At 39.8% G+C, this 16,505-nt stretch overlaps 2 protein-coding genes across 3 annotated transcripts in view; both read left to right on the plus strand.

Moving 5' to 3' along the window:
- The window catches only part of osr2 (odd-skipped related transciption factor 2), a 4,034-nt gene extending 3,592 nt beyond the window's left edge, over nucleotides 1-442 (plus strand). The window contains exon 4 of one of the 2 annotated variants that reach the window (XM_034528969.1): nucleotides 233-442. In XM_034528969.1, the coding sequence (XP_034384860.1) occupies nucleotides 233-415 (183 nt within the window). In that variant the 3' untranslated portion in view covers nucleotides 416-442. The remainder of the gene's footprint in view (nucleotides 1-232) is intronic. The other variant, XM_034528967.1, reaches the window with a different exon arrangement.
- A 4,161-nt stretch (nucleotides 443-4,603) lies between these two features.
- Nucleotides 4,604-16,505, plus strand: part of LOC117727940 (vacuolar protein sorting-associated protein 13B-like) — a 305,167-nt gene continuing 293,265 nt past the window's right edge. Inside the window, exons 1-3 of the mRNA XM_034528491.1 lie at nucleotides 4,604-4,737; nucleotides 6,057-6,215; nucleotides 8,449-8,592. Of these exons, the coding sequence (XP_034384382.1) occupies nucleotides 6,069-6,215; nucleotides 8,449-8,592 (291 nt within the window). The 5' untranslated portion in view covers nucleotides 4,604-4,737; nucleotides 6,057-6,068. The remainder of the gene's footprint in view (nucleotides 4,738-6,056; nucleotides 6,216-8,448; nucleotides 8,593-16,505) is intronic.

Here is a 16,505-nt window from a genome sequence, read left to right on the forward strand (position 1 = left end):
GCTCATAATTCACACGATAAAGTTATGTGTGCTGCATGCATACAGCAACTGCATGTTTTGGCCAATTACCAAATCCAAAAAAAAAAGAAAGTCAGATACAATTCATGTGACGATTTGAGTGACAACTGACGCAATAAATAGTGGATTTATTCAGATGAATGAAAAGCTACAATTTCTAGACGTTCTATACAATTAAAGGGAATAATCCTTTGCTTGCTTTAAATCTAAACAGGAGTCCCCCCACAAATGCCCCACATGCGGAAGAACCTTTAATCAGAGAAGTAACCTGAAAACTCACCTTCTCACCCATACAGACATCAAGCCCTACAGCTGTGGCCGCTGCGGAAAGGTGTTTCGGCGCAACTGTGACTTGCGACGGCACAGTTTGACGCACAGCCCGCCACAGGACTACTAGGCCTGGACAGACTAACACAAACTAAAAAACGACAACAACAACAACAAACAAACAAAAACAATGGACACATACAAAAAGAAGAAGAGAAAAAAGAAGAAAAAAAACCAAACCCCCTGCAGGAAGACAAGTCCGCGACTGTTTTTGTCCGAAAGACATTCTCCAAATGAGGACACGTTTACTGGAGTGGAGATTTGGTTGCATCTCAAGTGGGACGAGCAGCGGAGCCGCACGGCATGCATGTCCAGCTTTTCATATCCACCTGTAAATATCAAGACCATGTACATACTGTTGCTTTTTTTGTGTCTATTTTTTTCTTTCTTCCTGACCTTGAATGATAAAGGTGTCAAAAAACAGTCATAAGTTTAAAGTATGTTAAATTGTATTTTAGAAATAAATATTTCCATGATATATCGCATGTGCTCTTGTCTTTATTTCATGATAACAAAAAATATATCATGATGCAATAACACGAACCGGTATTTAAATGTGTCTATGTTTACAGCAGAGCTTAGTGAGGCAGACTTTTTATAGGGGACTAGAGATCCGTTGGCAGCCATGGGAGCATGGCGTGTCTTTAAGGGCAAGACTTGCAGACAGGGAAGTCATCACAATCCAGAATCATGTGTGATAATTGATAGTGTATATTAAACAACCATATTATATCGATAACACGATAATCATATCACGATTATTAGTCAAACTTGTTTTTATTATCGAGCTCCGTTATTATCCTCAATATTCAGAGGGCTGATTAGTCTTATATTAGCCGCATTATAGTAGCCCATATCTCACATGTTTATCGGCATCACCTCTGATATCATAATTAACGTGCAAAGCGGCAGAAATGAGTCATCTAAAGCAATGAGATGAGACGTGGCCTAGCAAGGTTGTTGTTGTTGTTTGGTGTGTTTGTGTGTGTGTGTGTGTGTGTGTGTGTGTGTGTGTGTGTGTGGGCGGGGGGGGGGGGGGGGGGGGGGGGGGGGGTAATTAATCACTTATACAAACAAACAAAAAGAAAGAAAACTGATTGTTTTGAGACCATGTCTCAGACTATACTTCAGCCTAGTTGTATTCATTCATGTACAACATCAATGCCACTTGAGAAGTTTAAATGTGGGCCTTTTTTTAGATAGTTAATCACTGATGAAATGTGTTCTTTATTTTTTATTATTATTATTAATATGATTCTGATCATTAATATTATTATTATTATTGCACAGCATATTTTAGGAAGCAGGTCCACGGGTAAATGGTGAGCGCTCGGGATGGCATGCCTAAACATGCAGGTTTATGTTTGTGTCAATGTAGAAATTCCCAGATTTTGGATTTCCTCCAACTCACCTTTGATCGGCCACTGTCGGATAAAAAAAATGCGCTTGAATATTATCAGAGTTAAGATCTGTGGCAGAATTAAATGATCTATCATATACCATATTTGATAATTCGGTGAAGACAAAGTGAGACTCCCTCCTCATATTTTTCTCTCTCTCTCTCTCTCTCTCTCTCTGTCTGTGTTACTTGGCCTTCAGGCCTGTTGTTTCATGATTTCATTCGTCATGTTTGGCTACCGGAGACGCGTTTAAAAAAAAAACAGATTTTCACCTGACAGCGCGATTAATTGCTTTAATTTGTTATTTTTTAACAACAATAAAATCGGGTCAGGAAGAAGTGGTTTCAGTAACAACAAATCATGTAAAACCTTTAACTAAGACGCAGTTTATTACACTTCTAATCATTTCCGAAATGGAAAGGCAACAACGTGCAACGTCTCCAGCAAGCTCAAATACAGGAAAATAAATTGCCATCCGGTAATGAACACGCAGTAATTATAATATTAATAACAATACAAATGTGATAAGAAATATGATAATGGTAATAACAAAAAACGCTCGGTTGTTTTTTTTGGTGCAAATAATTGAGATATTTGCTCTCATTTAATTTAAATATGTATCGTCTTGTGGCTAAATAATGTGATTACAGTTTTATATTAAATCAATTCAGATCCTGAAGCCTAAATGTGACCTCAATGTGTAATGCTGACGCAGTGGCAGTGAGTAACTGATGTAGCATGTGGAATACAAATAAATCCATCGCCACAAGTGAACTAAATGTTAGTGCATGTTTTAACAAATAGGCCTACGGGTCTTTCACTTTTTTTAATTCGTTTTTATTTCAATTAGTCGAGACAATACCTGATAGGTAACCGATTATTCAGTAATAACTCAAATGCACCGGCTAGCCTTATAATGGAAATGGATAACCACAATTATTTTTGATCTGTTCACGATGATCACACTAAGCACAACAGGCGAACAAGCTCCCCCTGGTTTTATGTATTGGCTTTGCATTCAGACTTAAAGTGCAGCGTATAAGCCTGTCGTTGGTATGACCTGATTATAGTTGACCAATAAACTGAATTCCACTTATCAAGTAAGGCCTACTTTCTCTCTCATCTCGGGCTGAATGGATGACTTCAGAGTAATGACGGTAACGGGGAGTGCATGCGCGATTATACTGCAAGTATACACACTGTCCCACACGGTGGACAGACAGCTCATCCACGAGCGGCCGATGTGCTGGGCTGTGCACGCAGGAAGCGTTATGACTGACAGGGGGCCCGTCAGTGTAGCCTTCCTTCAGCCCTAGCCTTCCCTCAGCCAGGAAGAAACGGCTATACTCATATCTTTCACTTGAGCCACAGTGTAAACATAGAAGGAGAACAAAAAAATAATCAATGACACAAAAGTGTTAGCATCAAAATACACTTATTAAAGTACCAAAAGTACCAAAAGTACAAGGACGCATTATAAATATATATATATATATATTTATAATGCGTAAACGTAGACTCATTTAATGCTAATTTCATTAGAATTACGGAGACATTAACATCCATTTGAAGCGAAAGGTGTGTCTGATTTAACAGCTGAGTACCTCATTCATAATATTGCATCGTGATTTATTATTTGATTGCGATGAATATTTGGTATTTAAATCCTGCATCTGTAAAGTAACCATGTAAAGCTTTCAAAGTAGTGGAATGCACAACGTAGAGGTATATGAAGCAGCACAACATGCATAAACAAAAAGTGCGAAGATACAGATAGGACGAAGTCAAATGAAGATAGTGGCCGCTGAAATGAGTTTGATAGTGAAGATACGCTGTAATCTTTAACTCCAGTATTATATATATTTGTCCAATATTTGTCCTTTTTTTTAATCATTCCAAGTTCATTCATGGTGTTGAAACAACAAAATACCCTAAATATAGTTTTTTTTTTTAATTTTTTTTTTTTAATAATTTGACACCGCACTCGGCTGTATTTATTTATTCCAGTCTGTACATTTCAGTGAGCCTCGAGTTGTATATTTACATTATAATAACGTCATCTCATGGCCTATTTAAAATTAGATCAGCCCCATAATAAACTCTTCAGAAACCAGGCAGGACACACGTGTGACCGAAATGCATAGATCCCTATATGCTATAGCCTTCAGGATTCCCTTTCATTGACTTTTGCATACGTCTCGGTGTCAGTATCTGAAAGAAGAGAGTCTCTGTACATGAAATTAAACCAATTTCATTGTCAGACATATTTAAAAAATAATCCTTCGTTTTTAAAGACAAAGTGTTCTTCATATTGACGTAATTCAGGTGCAGCTTGCCGATAATGTAAACATCTACTCTCTCTGCAAAGGTGTGCTTCAATGGCCATGTAAGGGCGAGGGGCGGGCGAAAACGATGACGAAAATTGCACGTATGATGCCTTCCTATGATCCTCGTAAATCCAGATGGTGAATTGGGTTGATCCGAAATTTTGATGCAAAAGTAACTTTAAAACACCAACTATGTGCTGATTTTTGTGTTTCAACCAAATGGCCACGTGGTACCTGGTGCTACAATAACAGATTTAGAAACGGACAATGCGCATTATGTATTTGCTTGATGTTTAGTTTCTTTTTACTGCGATTTTCTTTTTAGCCTGTGAAATTAGTGCTCCAAATATCACATTCCATCCAGGGATACATCACAGGAAATGTATAGTGCCCTATTTTATTGCCACTTTTTCTTAGGTGGTAGACATAGACTGTAGATACAAAGGTATATGGTATAAGAATAAATAGTTGTGCACTGAACGGCGAAACGCAAATTTCCAATAGCCCTAAATGCAACACCAGGCATACGGAAGCCGCGTTGGTGTTTACTGATGACGTTTGGGCTGAAACCGTTGTCCGATGTGGCTAACGTCAGTCACCAAGATAAATATGTTATATTAAACGTAAAACTCAATAAATAGCTGCAGGATACAAGCGGGTGTCAAGTAAGTAGGGTGTTCCGGAAATGTACCCGTGGCTACACGTTTCAGCCAGCCAAACGAAGTTAGGGTGACTTCTTCTCAACAGCTAGCTAGCTTAGCTTCTCTGCTCTGGTACTCTGGTGTGTAGCTCTAGCTAGAATGGCAGGCTAACTACTCCGCAGTAAGTTAACGCGACACCGCTGTATTTATAACAGCAAGTTATATTTAGTTACTTTGTTATCCATTTGGAAATGGAGTCTCTAAATAGTAATGTCGTGCTCCTCTAGTCGCGTGCACAAGGAGTGAAGTCTCATTAGTAAGCAGGCTCATTCAGGCACTCGTTTGAATTAAAACCAAGCCACTTCCAAGTAGAACCAGTGACATTTAAGGAAAGAAGAACGATAGTAAATCCTTGACCTGTAACATATGCTAGCATAATGCTTGTTCTCTGTGTGTGTGTGTGTGTGTGTGTGTGTGTGTGTGTGTGTGTGTGTGTGTGTGTGTGTGTGTGTGTGTGTGTGTGTGTGTGTGTGTGTGTGTGTGTGTGTGTGTGTGTGTGTGTAACGTGAGGTATCAGCTCTGCATGACCACATTCAGCCTACCTGTATACATATAATCACAATTATCATAATTATGACCCTTGCATGATAGGATAGGGTAAGCCAAAAAGTAAGTAGCATTGCTTGTGTTGCACCTTTCAGGACCAGACGTAACAATGCATTTCATAATTAAAGACAAGCAAAAGCAAATAAAAGTCAGGCATAAAGAAATATGCTATTCACACACACACAAACACACACACATACACACACACACACACACACACACACACACACACACACACACACACACAGGAAGCCTAAACAAATGGGTATTTCAGTTACTTTTTAAGGGTGTCCAGAGTCTATTTTTGTCCTCTTGAGTCTGGAGCAAAAAGCAACAATAACAACATTAATAGGAATTTTTTTGACATTTATATTTTGTCTTGTTCATAGCAGGAAACGTGCAGGTGTGGTTTAATATTATGAATGGTGGCTCCATTCCATTTGAGCCTGGCCAGTGAGCAGACATGCACAGCTCTGCTGTCTCGGAGCTGGCACACTTGAATGGAATGCAGTCATAACAAATGTTATTAACTTCACATGTGCTCTCGTGCTATGAGGTATACAATATCTGCTCTTAAAATGGTCTGTTCTGTTGTGTAGGCTTCAGAAGCAGTCATGTTTAAAAAAAAGAATATTGGTATATATATTGGTGAAAGGAGATTTAATACACAAATACTGTAATGTATAAATACACATAATGTTGGATGACTTAACAGTGTCTGTTTGATGTGTGTTCAGGACGAGGACAAGATGTTGGAGTCCTATGTCACACCGCTCCTGATGAGCTATGTGAACAAGTACATTAAGAATCTGAAGCCATCTGACCTGCAGCTGTCTCTCTGGGGAGGAGATGTGGTGCTCAGCAAGCTGGACCTGAAGCTGGATGTGCTGGAACAGGTACTGTATCATGGATGTGTTCTTTGCTGTCTTGAACTTACAGACTCGAAGACAAGACTTATGGGATGACACATATTGTATTTTCTTATGTAATGGCACACACAGAAAAAAATAACTCAAGGGGTTCTGTGTTCATGCATAATTAGTGGTACATATTGTTGAGGCCCACAGGTTCTTAGATTACCATCGGTCTGTCTATGTATTTATAATAATTAAGGCATTGAAGTTATATTAGCTTTCTAAAATTTTTATATAATATTTACAACAAATGATTTAAGTTTTGTTTGGTCATACCTCTGTTGTTTTTGTAATGATATTTATAGGTTGTTGCACTTTTGTTTTTATTATTATTATTATTATTATTATTATTATCATACTGTCATACAGTATTAATGGCTATCCTAGCCATTCATTCTGTAACTGTATGATAATAATAATAATAATAATAATAATACTATAATAATAACTATGATAATAATAATAATAATACTATAATAATAATAAGGCTAAGAGAGGATCTCTTAGCCTTATAGAATGAGTAATTTTAGCATTTTGCTATCTGGATAAACAAAGCACCTGAGCGTATAAACATGACGGTGCTAACATTGCACAACATCTTTACATTAAATTCAGAATCTAAGTTGTTTCACTTCGAACATATAAACCAGAGTAACAACAATGGAGAGTAAGCATGTAAGCCACACACATATTTAGTAAAGTATACACATAGTTACAACAAAAAGAATCAACACCGTTCAGCCAGGCAGGAACACAGTATCTTTACTGTCATTTTGTTATTATGGAGGAGTTTGAGAGATTTACCCACATATGTTATTTTGACACAGTGTTCGTTTTTACACATGTAATGTCTGGATTAGATCAATCCGCCTCTCTTTTCTCTTGAGTGGGTTCTGACGGCTTCTGAAGAGCAGACCAAAACACTACCTAACCCAACAGAGTTGTTATTGGAAGCAGCTTTCGGCCAACTGACAGTGGGAATCGTGTTCCGAGTTTGATGTGTAATGCTATGTCAAAACCTTGGCAATTATCCTCCTCTTTTCCTTTGTTTTATTGCATTTCAGTTGAACGGTACCTTGCTTGAAATGTGCATTTAGAGATCATGTGCTTAATATAAAGAGGGATTTATTTTGTTGTGAAACGTTGTTGGGGTTATCAAGCAGACACACTGGAAATCTGTTACAGCTTTTTTCTTTAGCAATATGTTTGGTTATTAGTTTTTCTGGCTTAAACTTTCAGAGAAGGCATGTACAGCTTGTGTGTCGGCAGTCTGGTTTCATGGTACTCGTTCTCACACAGAGTAGTTCAAGATGCAGAGCAGAAATTTGTCCGTCTATGACAAAATCTGACAGATTTTGTTTAAAGCGTGACCAATATGTAATCTGTAGCTGTTGTTTTTACTATCCTCTCGTTGTCAATTATAATACGGGTAGATGAAATCAAGCATTCTGATTGGTTGAGAGGGAGTCGCGGGGTGTACTTTATTCAGCCATAAAGTCCCGTACGCCTGTTTACATTTATCTGAGCGTTCCATATCAGTGCGCACTCAAAATAACAGGTAGATTTTGCGCCGCCGTTAGTTGTCATTTCAAGCGTCACAGGATGCACAAGTAATGGAGATATCCAAATCAACATGAACAAAGTGTAGTAGCAAGTGTATTGTCATTTTTGTTATTTTAATGGAAACTTTTATAAAATGAGCAATGTGAATGAATGAGATGGTGCGATATCTAGCTAGCCTAACAAACGTAATGTTTCCAATGCTGTTTGTCTGTTGCATAGCAACAGCCCCACACACGGGGACTATTTTCTCTCGGCTACTGAAATGAGATACACAACGTTTGGTGGCTATCAACTATTTTGTGCTGAAAGGCAGCTTACTATTTATAATGTCGCTGGCAACCGTATTATAAAAGCAATAAGGTCCTCGAGGCAGGACTGTATCGTCAATAATGTCCTGTTCTAGGGTTTGCCTAACAACACATTATTGTACGATACAGTCCCACCTCGAGGACCTTATTGCTTAAAGAACGGTTTAGAAAATAGATGGATGGATGGATGAAGGTTCCAAATGTTCTGGACGCCTCTGTGGTTACATCCCCACATGTCCTCACAATGCTGGCTGAATTGCAGATGTAATACTAGAGTACAGTTTATTTTAACCGCAGACTCATTGCTATCTTATGTTTTCATCTTAATATTTGCTTATTTACAGGAGTTGAAGCTGCCCTTTACATTCATGAGCGGTCACATCCATGAGCTGCGTATCCACGTACCCTGGACCAAGCTGGGCTCGGAGGCTGTCGTCATTACCATCAACACGATGGAGTGCATCCTCAAGCTGAGGGATGGAGCCCAGGTTAGTTCTCCACTGGCATGACCAACACGTTATCCTCGATTCCACAAAAGGGTTTGGCACGCTATTATCATGACTTAGTGGAAAAATCCCACAAAAAGAAACTACAACCTATTAATTTCATTTTCAGCTTATGTTGGATCGTAATTTAAGTGCTCAATGTTTTAGTTACAGTTATGTGGTCTTGAATTTTTGCATCAGTTACATGAAAGTAATCAAGATAATTGGAATACCATACGCTCTTTTAAAAAAAAAAAGTATTGTTATTACCATTTTTAACTAGTTGTTTCGCAAATCCTCTCCAGTATTGGTTTATGTCCCATTTTTCCAAGTTACCCATACTTCAAGTTGGCTTGGGGTTTTGACTAGTGTGCTTATTTGGCCCAGTAGGACACATCGGGCCTCATGTGGCGACGTTCTTGCGTTTGCTCATGTTTCTTAAATTGAAAACGTATGTTTACTTGCATTGGAAAAACACTTTGTGAACTCTGAAAACAAGATGTTATGTTCTTATCTTGGTAAGGATGATCTCCACCGCTTTACTTAAGAGAAAAGCAAAAAACAAAGAAAACGCTGATTAATCATGGAAAATCAATAGGGAGTAACAAAGTAAGAACAAATTGTGGGCACAAACCAACATAGGAGTAAATTAGTTCATAAATTGCTTTCTGTATGAGGCCTATTGTGTCGGGCCTGGCAACTCTGATTCAAAGGTTTACATCTGTAATGAGCTGGCATGATGACAGACAATTACCCCCCATTCAAGCATCAAAGTGAGAATATGAGTTTTGGTATTATAAGTTGGGAGAGTTTGTTATGGGCTCTTTTCCTGCAGCCACACTTGCTAATGACACAGCGTAACCACTTTAAAGGGCGGGGCTTGAAATGTTGTTCGTCTGACACAACTAAGTGACTTGGTCTTTATTATCCATGCACATTGGCATTGAAAACCAAAAGAGAAGCAAACAAATACACAAGAAGCAAGTAAATTACAGCCCAGTTGAGGACAATTATGAATTCCTGCCCTTTTTAAAACTGTGAACTCCATAATCTACATTTTCCAAAGTACATTAGCGAGCGCTGTAATGTGAGTCTGCAACGAGGAGCAGATTTCAGAATTTGGGGATGAAAAAGCGTGTTGTCATCCATACTACCAGAATTGACCTATTGCGAATGTATCTGCCTTTTATTTTTAAACTGATGGATATCAGCTTATTAGCTCTTGTTTTCCCTCTTTGTTATTTAAGAATGGTTGGTTGTACGTTGCCAATATGATTTCCTTTCAGGAAGACACGGTACTCTCCCTCACCACATCTGTCTCTCAAAAAGAGCGACGGCTTCAGTGACTAGACATTTTCAGGGTACTCAACATTGTCTCCAAGCTGTGACCAGTGCTTGTCAAGATTCATAAAGAAACTTTAGATTGTTCATAATCTCTATCAAATTAGGCTGATTAAAGGTACCCCGTAGCTTTTGCCTTTGGACCACCTTTACCAGCGTCTTATGCAACAACGCACTAACAACTGCTGGCTAGCACACAGGGATCAAACATCCTCAGCTTTGCAAATGTTTTATTGGGAGGAAAAATGCATTCAGCACGTTTGCAAGACCTCTAAGAATACACACAATGCGTTTTGGTGATTGACACAGAATATAAACAGAAACTTTTTTTTTGTTTACAAGAAGAAGAAAAAAAACCAGAGCACCTTAAAGCAACAAGAGTGAGATGTTGTCTTTGTAAATTGTCGGTAAGAAATGTTATCCCAAAAGAAATGTTTATATTATTGTATTTAGATGAATTAAACTTATTTAGATAAGTGTGTCCTATGAAAGTCATTTCTTCTGAGCTTTTTCTTTTGCAGAAGAGCCTGGTCCGGCCTTTGCCACCCATGCAGTTTGCAAAATTGAAAGTGTAGCTCGGCGCTGGGCCTTTATGAGAAGCTTGGGAGTTTCAGGGCCAGATGTCCCAGAAGAAACACATTTCTAGGGAAGTCAATTACAGCTAATTATATAGACTGCGGCAAAAAAGATTTGTAACACATGAGCCTGAGCTGCCCAGAACTAATGGTAAATATCATACTATGCAGGTGGCTACTGCTCATGCGATCAGGTTTCAGTTCGATGGAAATTGAAACTTGTTTTTTATGCTTCTTACACAGCTTTAGGTCACCGGTACCAGTACTGGTGTAATGCATCTAGTCTCAAAACAACTATTTGTTACAGATGTTTTGTAAAAAGGCTTTCAGTCAAGAGAAGATTTGGGGGGAATTGCAAAGGACGTTTGGACAAATTATTCAGTGGTATGTACACCCGTGAGACATCATTTGGGGCAAAGCCAGACTTACAGCAGAAGTCCTTCTAGCATGTGGAATTTAAATGAGCCGCTAAACTTCTCTCCTATGAGTGGGAGGCAGGAGGCTGACTACTGTTCTTTAGCCAAGGAAATGCTGCCAGTTTACTTCTATGCTTTAGCTTTGTGTATTTTGGTGACTTTAGTTGAATCTTTACTACACTTTTGACATCATAACGTTTCCCCATGTCATCTCTGTGGTGGCACTTTCTCCACTTTGGTCAGCCCAGAGAGAGAATTCCCTTGATTGAGGAAAAGGGTCTGTTGGCCTTTGTCACATTAGTCTCCCAGAAACGAGATTATATTTCTCTGGAGGTTAGATATCCTGTTCATGTGCATGTCAGGCCCTGGTCCAGTTTTAATCAGATTCCAGCAGGGTTGCAGGGAGTTTGGCATAGGTGTATGTAAAAGCCCAGGCCATGACAGTTCTCCCTGAAGCCCTCAAGTAATTTGGGTGATGGCCCACAGGATTTGAAAAAAAATCTGATCTGTGTATGGAAAATCGTACATTTCAAATTCAGTAAAATTACTGCTGTTTCTTTTGTCCAGTAGAGACGGGAACTTTGCGGTGGGCCTCATGCGGCCAAAGTGTGGAAATGATAAATGATATCATTTATACGGTTTGTTTTCCTAATTACTGTTAAAGCCTGAGCGCTGGCCTGTGAAAACATCCGTACGTCTTTTGAAGTTCATTAAGGGCTATGTAATTTGACCGGAATTATTTGGACCTTTCTTTTTATGTTCGTGCTTCCCCTTTGAGAGGAACTGGGTAATATTAAGGATATTCAGATTGCTCAATAGGGCCCATCTGCAAAGCACCAAGAGCAGCTCACAATTATAGTTTCCAGCAAATGTGGAAATTTGGGCGTTTAGCAGCAGTTGGAGATTACAGCTCCTGCTGACAGTGTAATTGCTTTAAATGAGCTGTAATGAGGACTTGTAGCGCATAAAGTAGAGTAATTGAAAAAAATGTTGTAAACTTGTTTTTGACGAATTTTACAAACTGGATGCCATTTATGAACAAAATCCATTAGGTTTCATATGTGCCTTGTTATGTCCTAAAGTGACACGGCGCTCTGAAGAAGGCTTAGAAAGTGATTGTGTTGCCGCTGCCCGCATTGTTTGAAGATTAGACACTGTTCAAATCAAATCACTACCACTTTTGTTTCGTTGTCAGATCTATTGTTCATGTAGATCATTTATGCCCTTGTATTTGTTCTATCCCGTCTCAGTTTCTAAGTCCAAAAATGTAAATAATCGTAGTTCTTGTATGAGTCGAATAATTATTGTGGACATCTCCACGTGAAATTAGACTAAGCCGTGGTCTATGCCTAAGCGCTCAATGTATGTAACAGGAGATTGGTCATGGGGATGAAAGGGTTTTGTAGTAGTCAACTTCAACTTATTTCCTCTTGTGCAAAGACACACTCGATGTGGCCCCTTTTGAGTTACTCGATATGAGTGAACTGTTTGATCTAAGCCCGTTCTAAATTAAAAAGCAATCTGAAAATGTCAAGAGCGGCACAGGATAAAACAATGCTTTTTAAAAATCTGTCTTTCCATACACAGAGCCTCCTATGGAACCTGCAGTTATTAATAGAACCCATAAGGTCTCCCCATCGTCTTCTCCCTATGGAAATCTCATGGAAGGAGTTAGCAGCAATCTCCAGTTTTACCAGCTTCACACCAAATTACTCCCATGCGGGACTGTTTCTTTCTATATTTGGTCATTTTTTTCATTAGGCGGTTGTCATTTGAATGCTTTCAGCTCGCATGTGGTGGATTCGAGCTGGTTTGTGATGCAATACTGAGCATTTGATTGAAAGCATCCCTGCCTGCAAGCTTCCCCCTATAAGGAGGAGATTGATAAAGCCTTAGATATAATTTATTGCGCGACTGTTTGTAGAAGTTTTGTTCTTGTATTTGTGGCGAGTTGTAGCAGTAACAGAAATAGGCAAGATGGAACTCCGGCCTTAATGAAAGACCTAACAGCTAACATTGGTGTGATATCTATGTAAACTGCTCCAGATGTTGATGATGAGGTGTGATCAGCAAAGACAGAGAGGTACTGTGCTGGACAGCAGTTACAGTGGATCATAACACTCTCAGGCACTCTTTAGTTTTTTTTACGAGACAAAGATAAGGGCTTGGGTTTACCGAGGAGAGCCTTTCTGGTTTTGGCTCGGCTCGCTGCTTGATCTGGAAGTTTTATGGCCGCTGAGTGCATTTGCCACTGATGTGGAGGTTCTGATTGATGCATTGCCTCAAGATGATTTGGGGAGGTGCCTCTGAGACTTGTTGGTTTGGCATTTAGCCCTTTCTTCTGCTAGATTCCTTCCAAACTATTTTAGGGCTTTACACCACCAGACCTCATTTCTCCCAAATAATGCGTAATACATGTGAATTAGGGAACCCCCTTCTGATAAAAACCCAAGATACGGCTGGACAATATATCGATTATCGTCTTATGGTAATTTGGCCTCGGTGGCTTTTTTTTCTGGTTTAAAAGGCTGCATTACAGAAATGTGATGCACCTTTCTGAACTTAGCAGACTGCTTACCTTTACCCACTTAGTCTTTAAATCAACTACTTGTATATCCGATACTGCTGATTATTTATAAAAACACGGATTTTGTAAATATCTTGTAAAAGCACCAATTGTCTCAATATTAACATCGAGGTATTTGGTATTTTCTCAATATCGGCCAGCCCTTCCCAAGGTTGTTGGTTACTTCTTTGGTTTCCAGAAGTCTATAGATATAATACATCACCTTTTAATGTCAAACAATCCAAAAAACATTGTGACCTGGTCGATGGTTGTTGATGCTACTGCTTCAACATGTGCATTTGCCACCCAGTGCACTGAATGGGACACCTGGGACGTCTGGTCTGTTCCCAGCTTCTGTGTTAGGTTTGTCGTTGTGGAATGTTGTCGTTATGCGTTACTTTTTACTGGGTTCAATTGAGTTGAGTCATGTGCGGACATGCTCTTAACTGACGATGACAAAACATGAGGACTATATTCTTCAGAAGTGTCATCAAGTTTAAAAAAATGACACATTCAATGGAATGTGCCTTCACTGTCAGCCAGTCTCTTCTGGCATAATGAGAGACAGTCAATTTGTGCCTGTGCAGCTCTTCTTTCACAAGTCAAGCAAACACAAAGGAAGAAGTTAAACAAGTAAAAGAAAACAGCCTCGTGGAAGTTTGCAATCAGATAGCACAAACTGGATAATCTCTGTCCCAATGCCATCCGGAAATCTTGCCTTTGATTCTCCGGCTCGCAAAGGGAGCAAATGGCTTACAGAGATTGCAGCATAAATCCGTCTGATCATCAGCTCAGCGGGGCCTTGTCTTCAGGACTGAAGAGACAGAGGGGGCAGGACAGGGCGCTTCGGAGAATCCACTTTCCTTGAATCCAAAACCCCGAAGCGGGAACAAAACTGTCTCTTACTGTAAATAATAAAAAAAAGATGCAGTAATGTTGGCACATTAAGTAGATTCCTCAGGCTGGTTGGAAGCGAACGCCAGTTCTCTGATGAGAGACAAAGACAACCGTAGAGCGACAGAAGTGGACTGAACGTCAAAGTGCATGTGCTTGGGAGTGCTTCTGAAAGGGTCTGTGCGCTGGTTTCCGTATATTTGATTAGATTTTTTCATAAAATGGCAGTATTTCGATGGCTATGAAGAAGAAACCTCAAGAAAGTTTATAGTTGATCAGGCCTTTTATGTCAAATTAGCGTGACATCTCATATGCATTGTTTGTTCTATGAACCTGGGGCAGATTTTTTCCCAACAACTGTCTCTTGTTTTGTATTCTATACGGATGGGGTGTGCATAATATCAACATTTTGTCTTATATTGGCCAGATTTGGGGATATTCCAGGTGAGACTGGATCTGACCACAGCGGGGAGGAGACGATGACCAGAGATGTCGTTGTTGGGATAGCCTCAGACGAACCCACTGGGTGACAGGATTCTTCAATAGAGGGAAGGCGTCGATGTTGTTATGGCGCTGTCACTTTCTGGTCAGCAAGTCTGTTTAAGAACAAAAGAAAGTCGAGCGTCATACAGTGCGTCATACAAGCCAAATCTATGTTTTCCAACAAAACATGTTCCTAGGAAACAAAACCAGTCATGTAATTCACTGTGCTGTACCGTGTCTGTCCCCTCAATCAAGGTCTCAACATGTATGGACCCATTGCACCGGTCTCCGTTGAGCATTCCGGACTGATCTGAAGCATCTGCAGAAGGCAATGCACAAGTGTGTTGTTGCCCTGTGAGTCAGCAAAACGCTGCACAACCCTCAGCGTTCCTCTGCTTCGTCTTTGAGGTTTGATGAAGTTTCGGGTTTTCTTGTTGGGGATGAGGTTACTTCGGCTCTTCAGACACAGGAAAGCTGTCGGGCGGGGGGTGGGGGGTGGAGGGGGAATTAAGCCCAATGGCTTCCTGCGCCCAGTGAGTCAAGTAGTGATCAATACACTCTGGGCAGGATGCTGCCGCTCCACTATTTAATCCCTGCTCTCAGGCCATCCGGACTACAGCAATCCCTCAATGGAGCGCATTACTTGCCGGTTGCTCCCGGTGATATTGCAGTCTGGGAAGTGATTACCTCGCAATTAGGGCTAATGTTTGCTTTATTAGTGCTTTCTTTGGACAGACGTTCTGGGGAGATAATGTGTCGCAATTAGGAACAGCACGTGCTTTTAAATCTAAACAGACACTACAGGGAGATGTTGCATTAAATTAGGGAGCACGTTTACCACTTTATGTTGCTTTAAAGTCTGTTGTGACACAACAGACTTTCATTAGTTTCCTTCGTTTAGTTCTTTTGGGGAATAACGCAACCAAATTTTGGTCATTTATCATTTATCATTATGACTATCATATAACCACATTTATAGCGATGGGTGTGTATATATATATATATATATATATATATATATATATAATTTAGTTTTGAGAGAAAGTGACAAAACGGAGTAACACGGTAACTGAGTGCCTCTGTGTGTAATTTCTCAGAGGAGAAAGGTGGGCTTGTATAACTCCATGTTACACAAACTGTGGGTGGTCTGTGTTTTATGTCTCAGAGTGAGTGTGTGTGCTCCATTTAGCAGACCCTCACTCCTTTTTGAATAATTTCACTCTTACTTTAGAAATGATGACGCCATTTTAAGGCAGGCAATGTTAACCGAACAAAATCTTGCATGCAATGCCGAGCCAATCAGTAGCAAGCAATGTGGTGAAGTGTAAATCTGTTTAATTTCCAATACTAACTTCAGCTCGATCATAACACATGAATGATTCCTAAAGCAGATACAGAAGTAGCTCCCCCGCTCTTTGTTGTGTGTTGTTACATGAGTAATATTCCACCCGCTGGTCTTTGCTTTTATCTTGGCCTGTAATGTGTGGCTAAGGGAAGAAGAATGTAATATGAATAATTGCACAACGTGTCACTCTCCATGCCGAGGAGGGAAGAGAAGGGGATTGTGTGGAGAAGGCATATGGTTAGCTGAAAAGATAATAAACATGTAGATCTTGAATGAGCGCATCGCCTTGGCTTGAC

Source organism: Cyclopterus lumpus, chromosome 25 (assembly GCF_009769545.1).
Source record: "Cyclopterus lumpus isolate fCycLum1 chromosome 25, fCycLum1.pri, whole genome shotgun sequence".
Taxonomy (NCBI): Eukaryota; Metazoa; Chordata; class Actinopteri; order Perciformes; family Cyclopteridae; genus Cyclopterus; species Cyclopterus lumpus.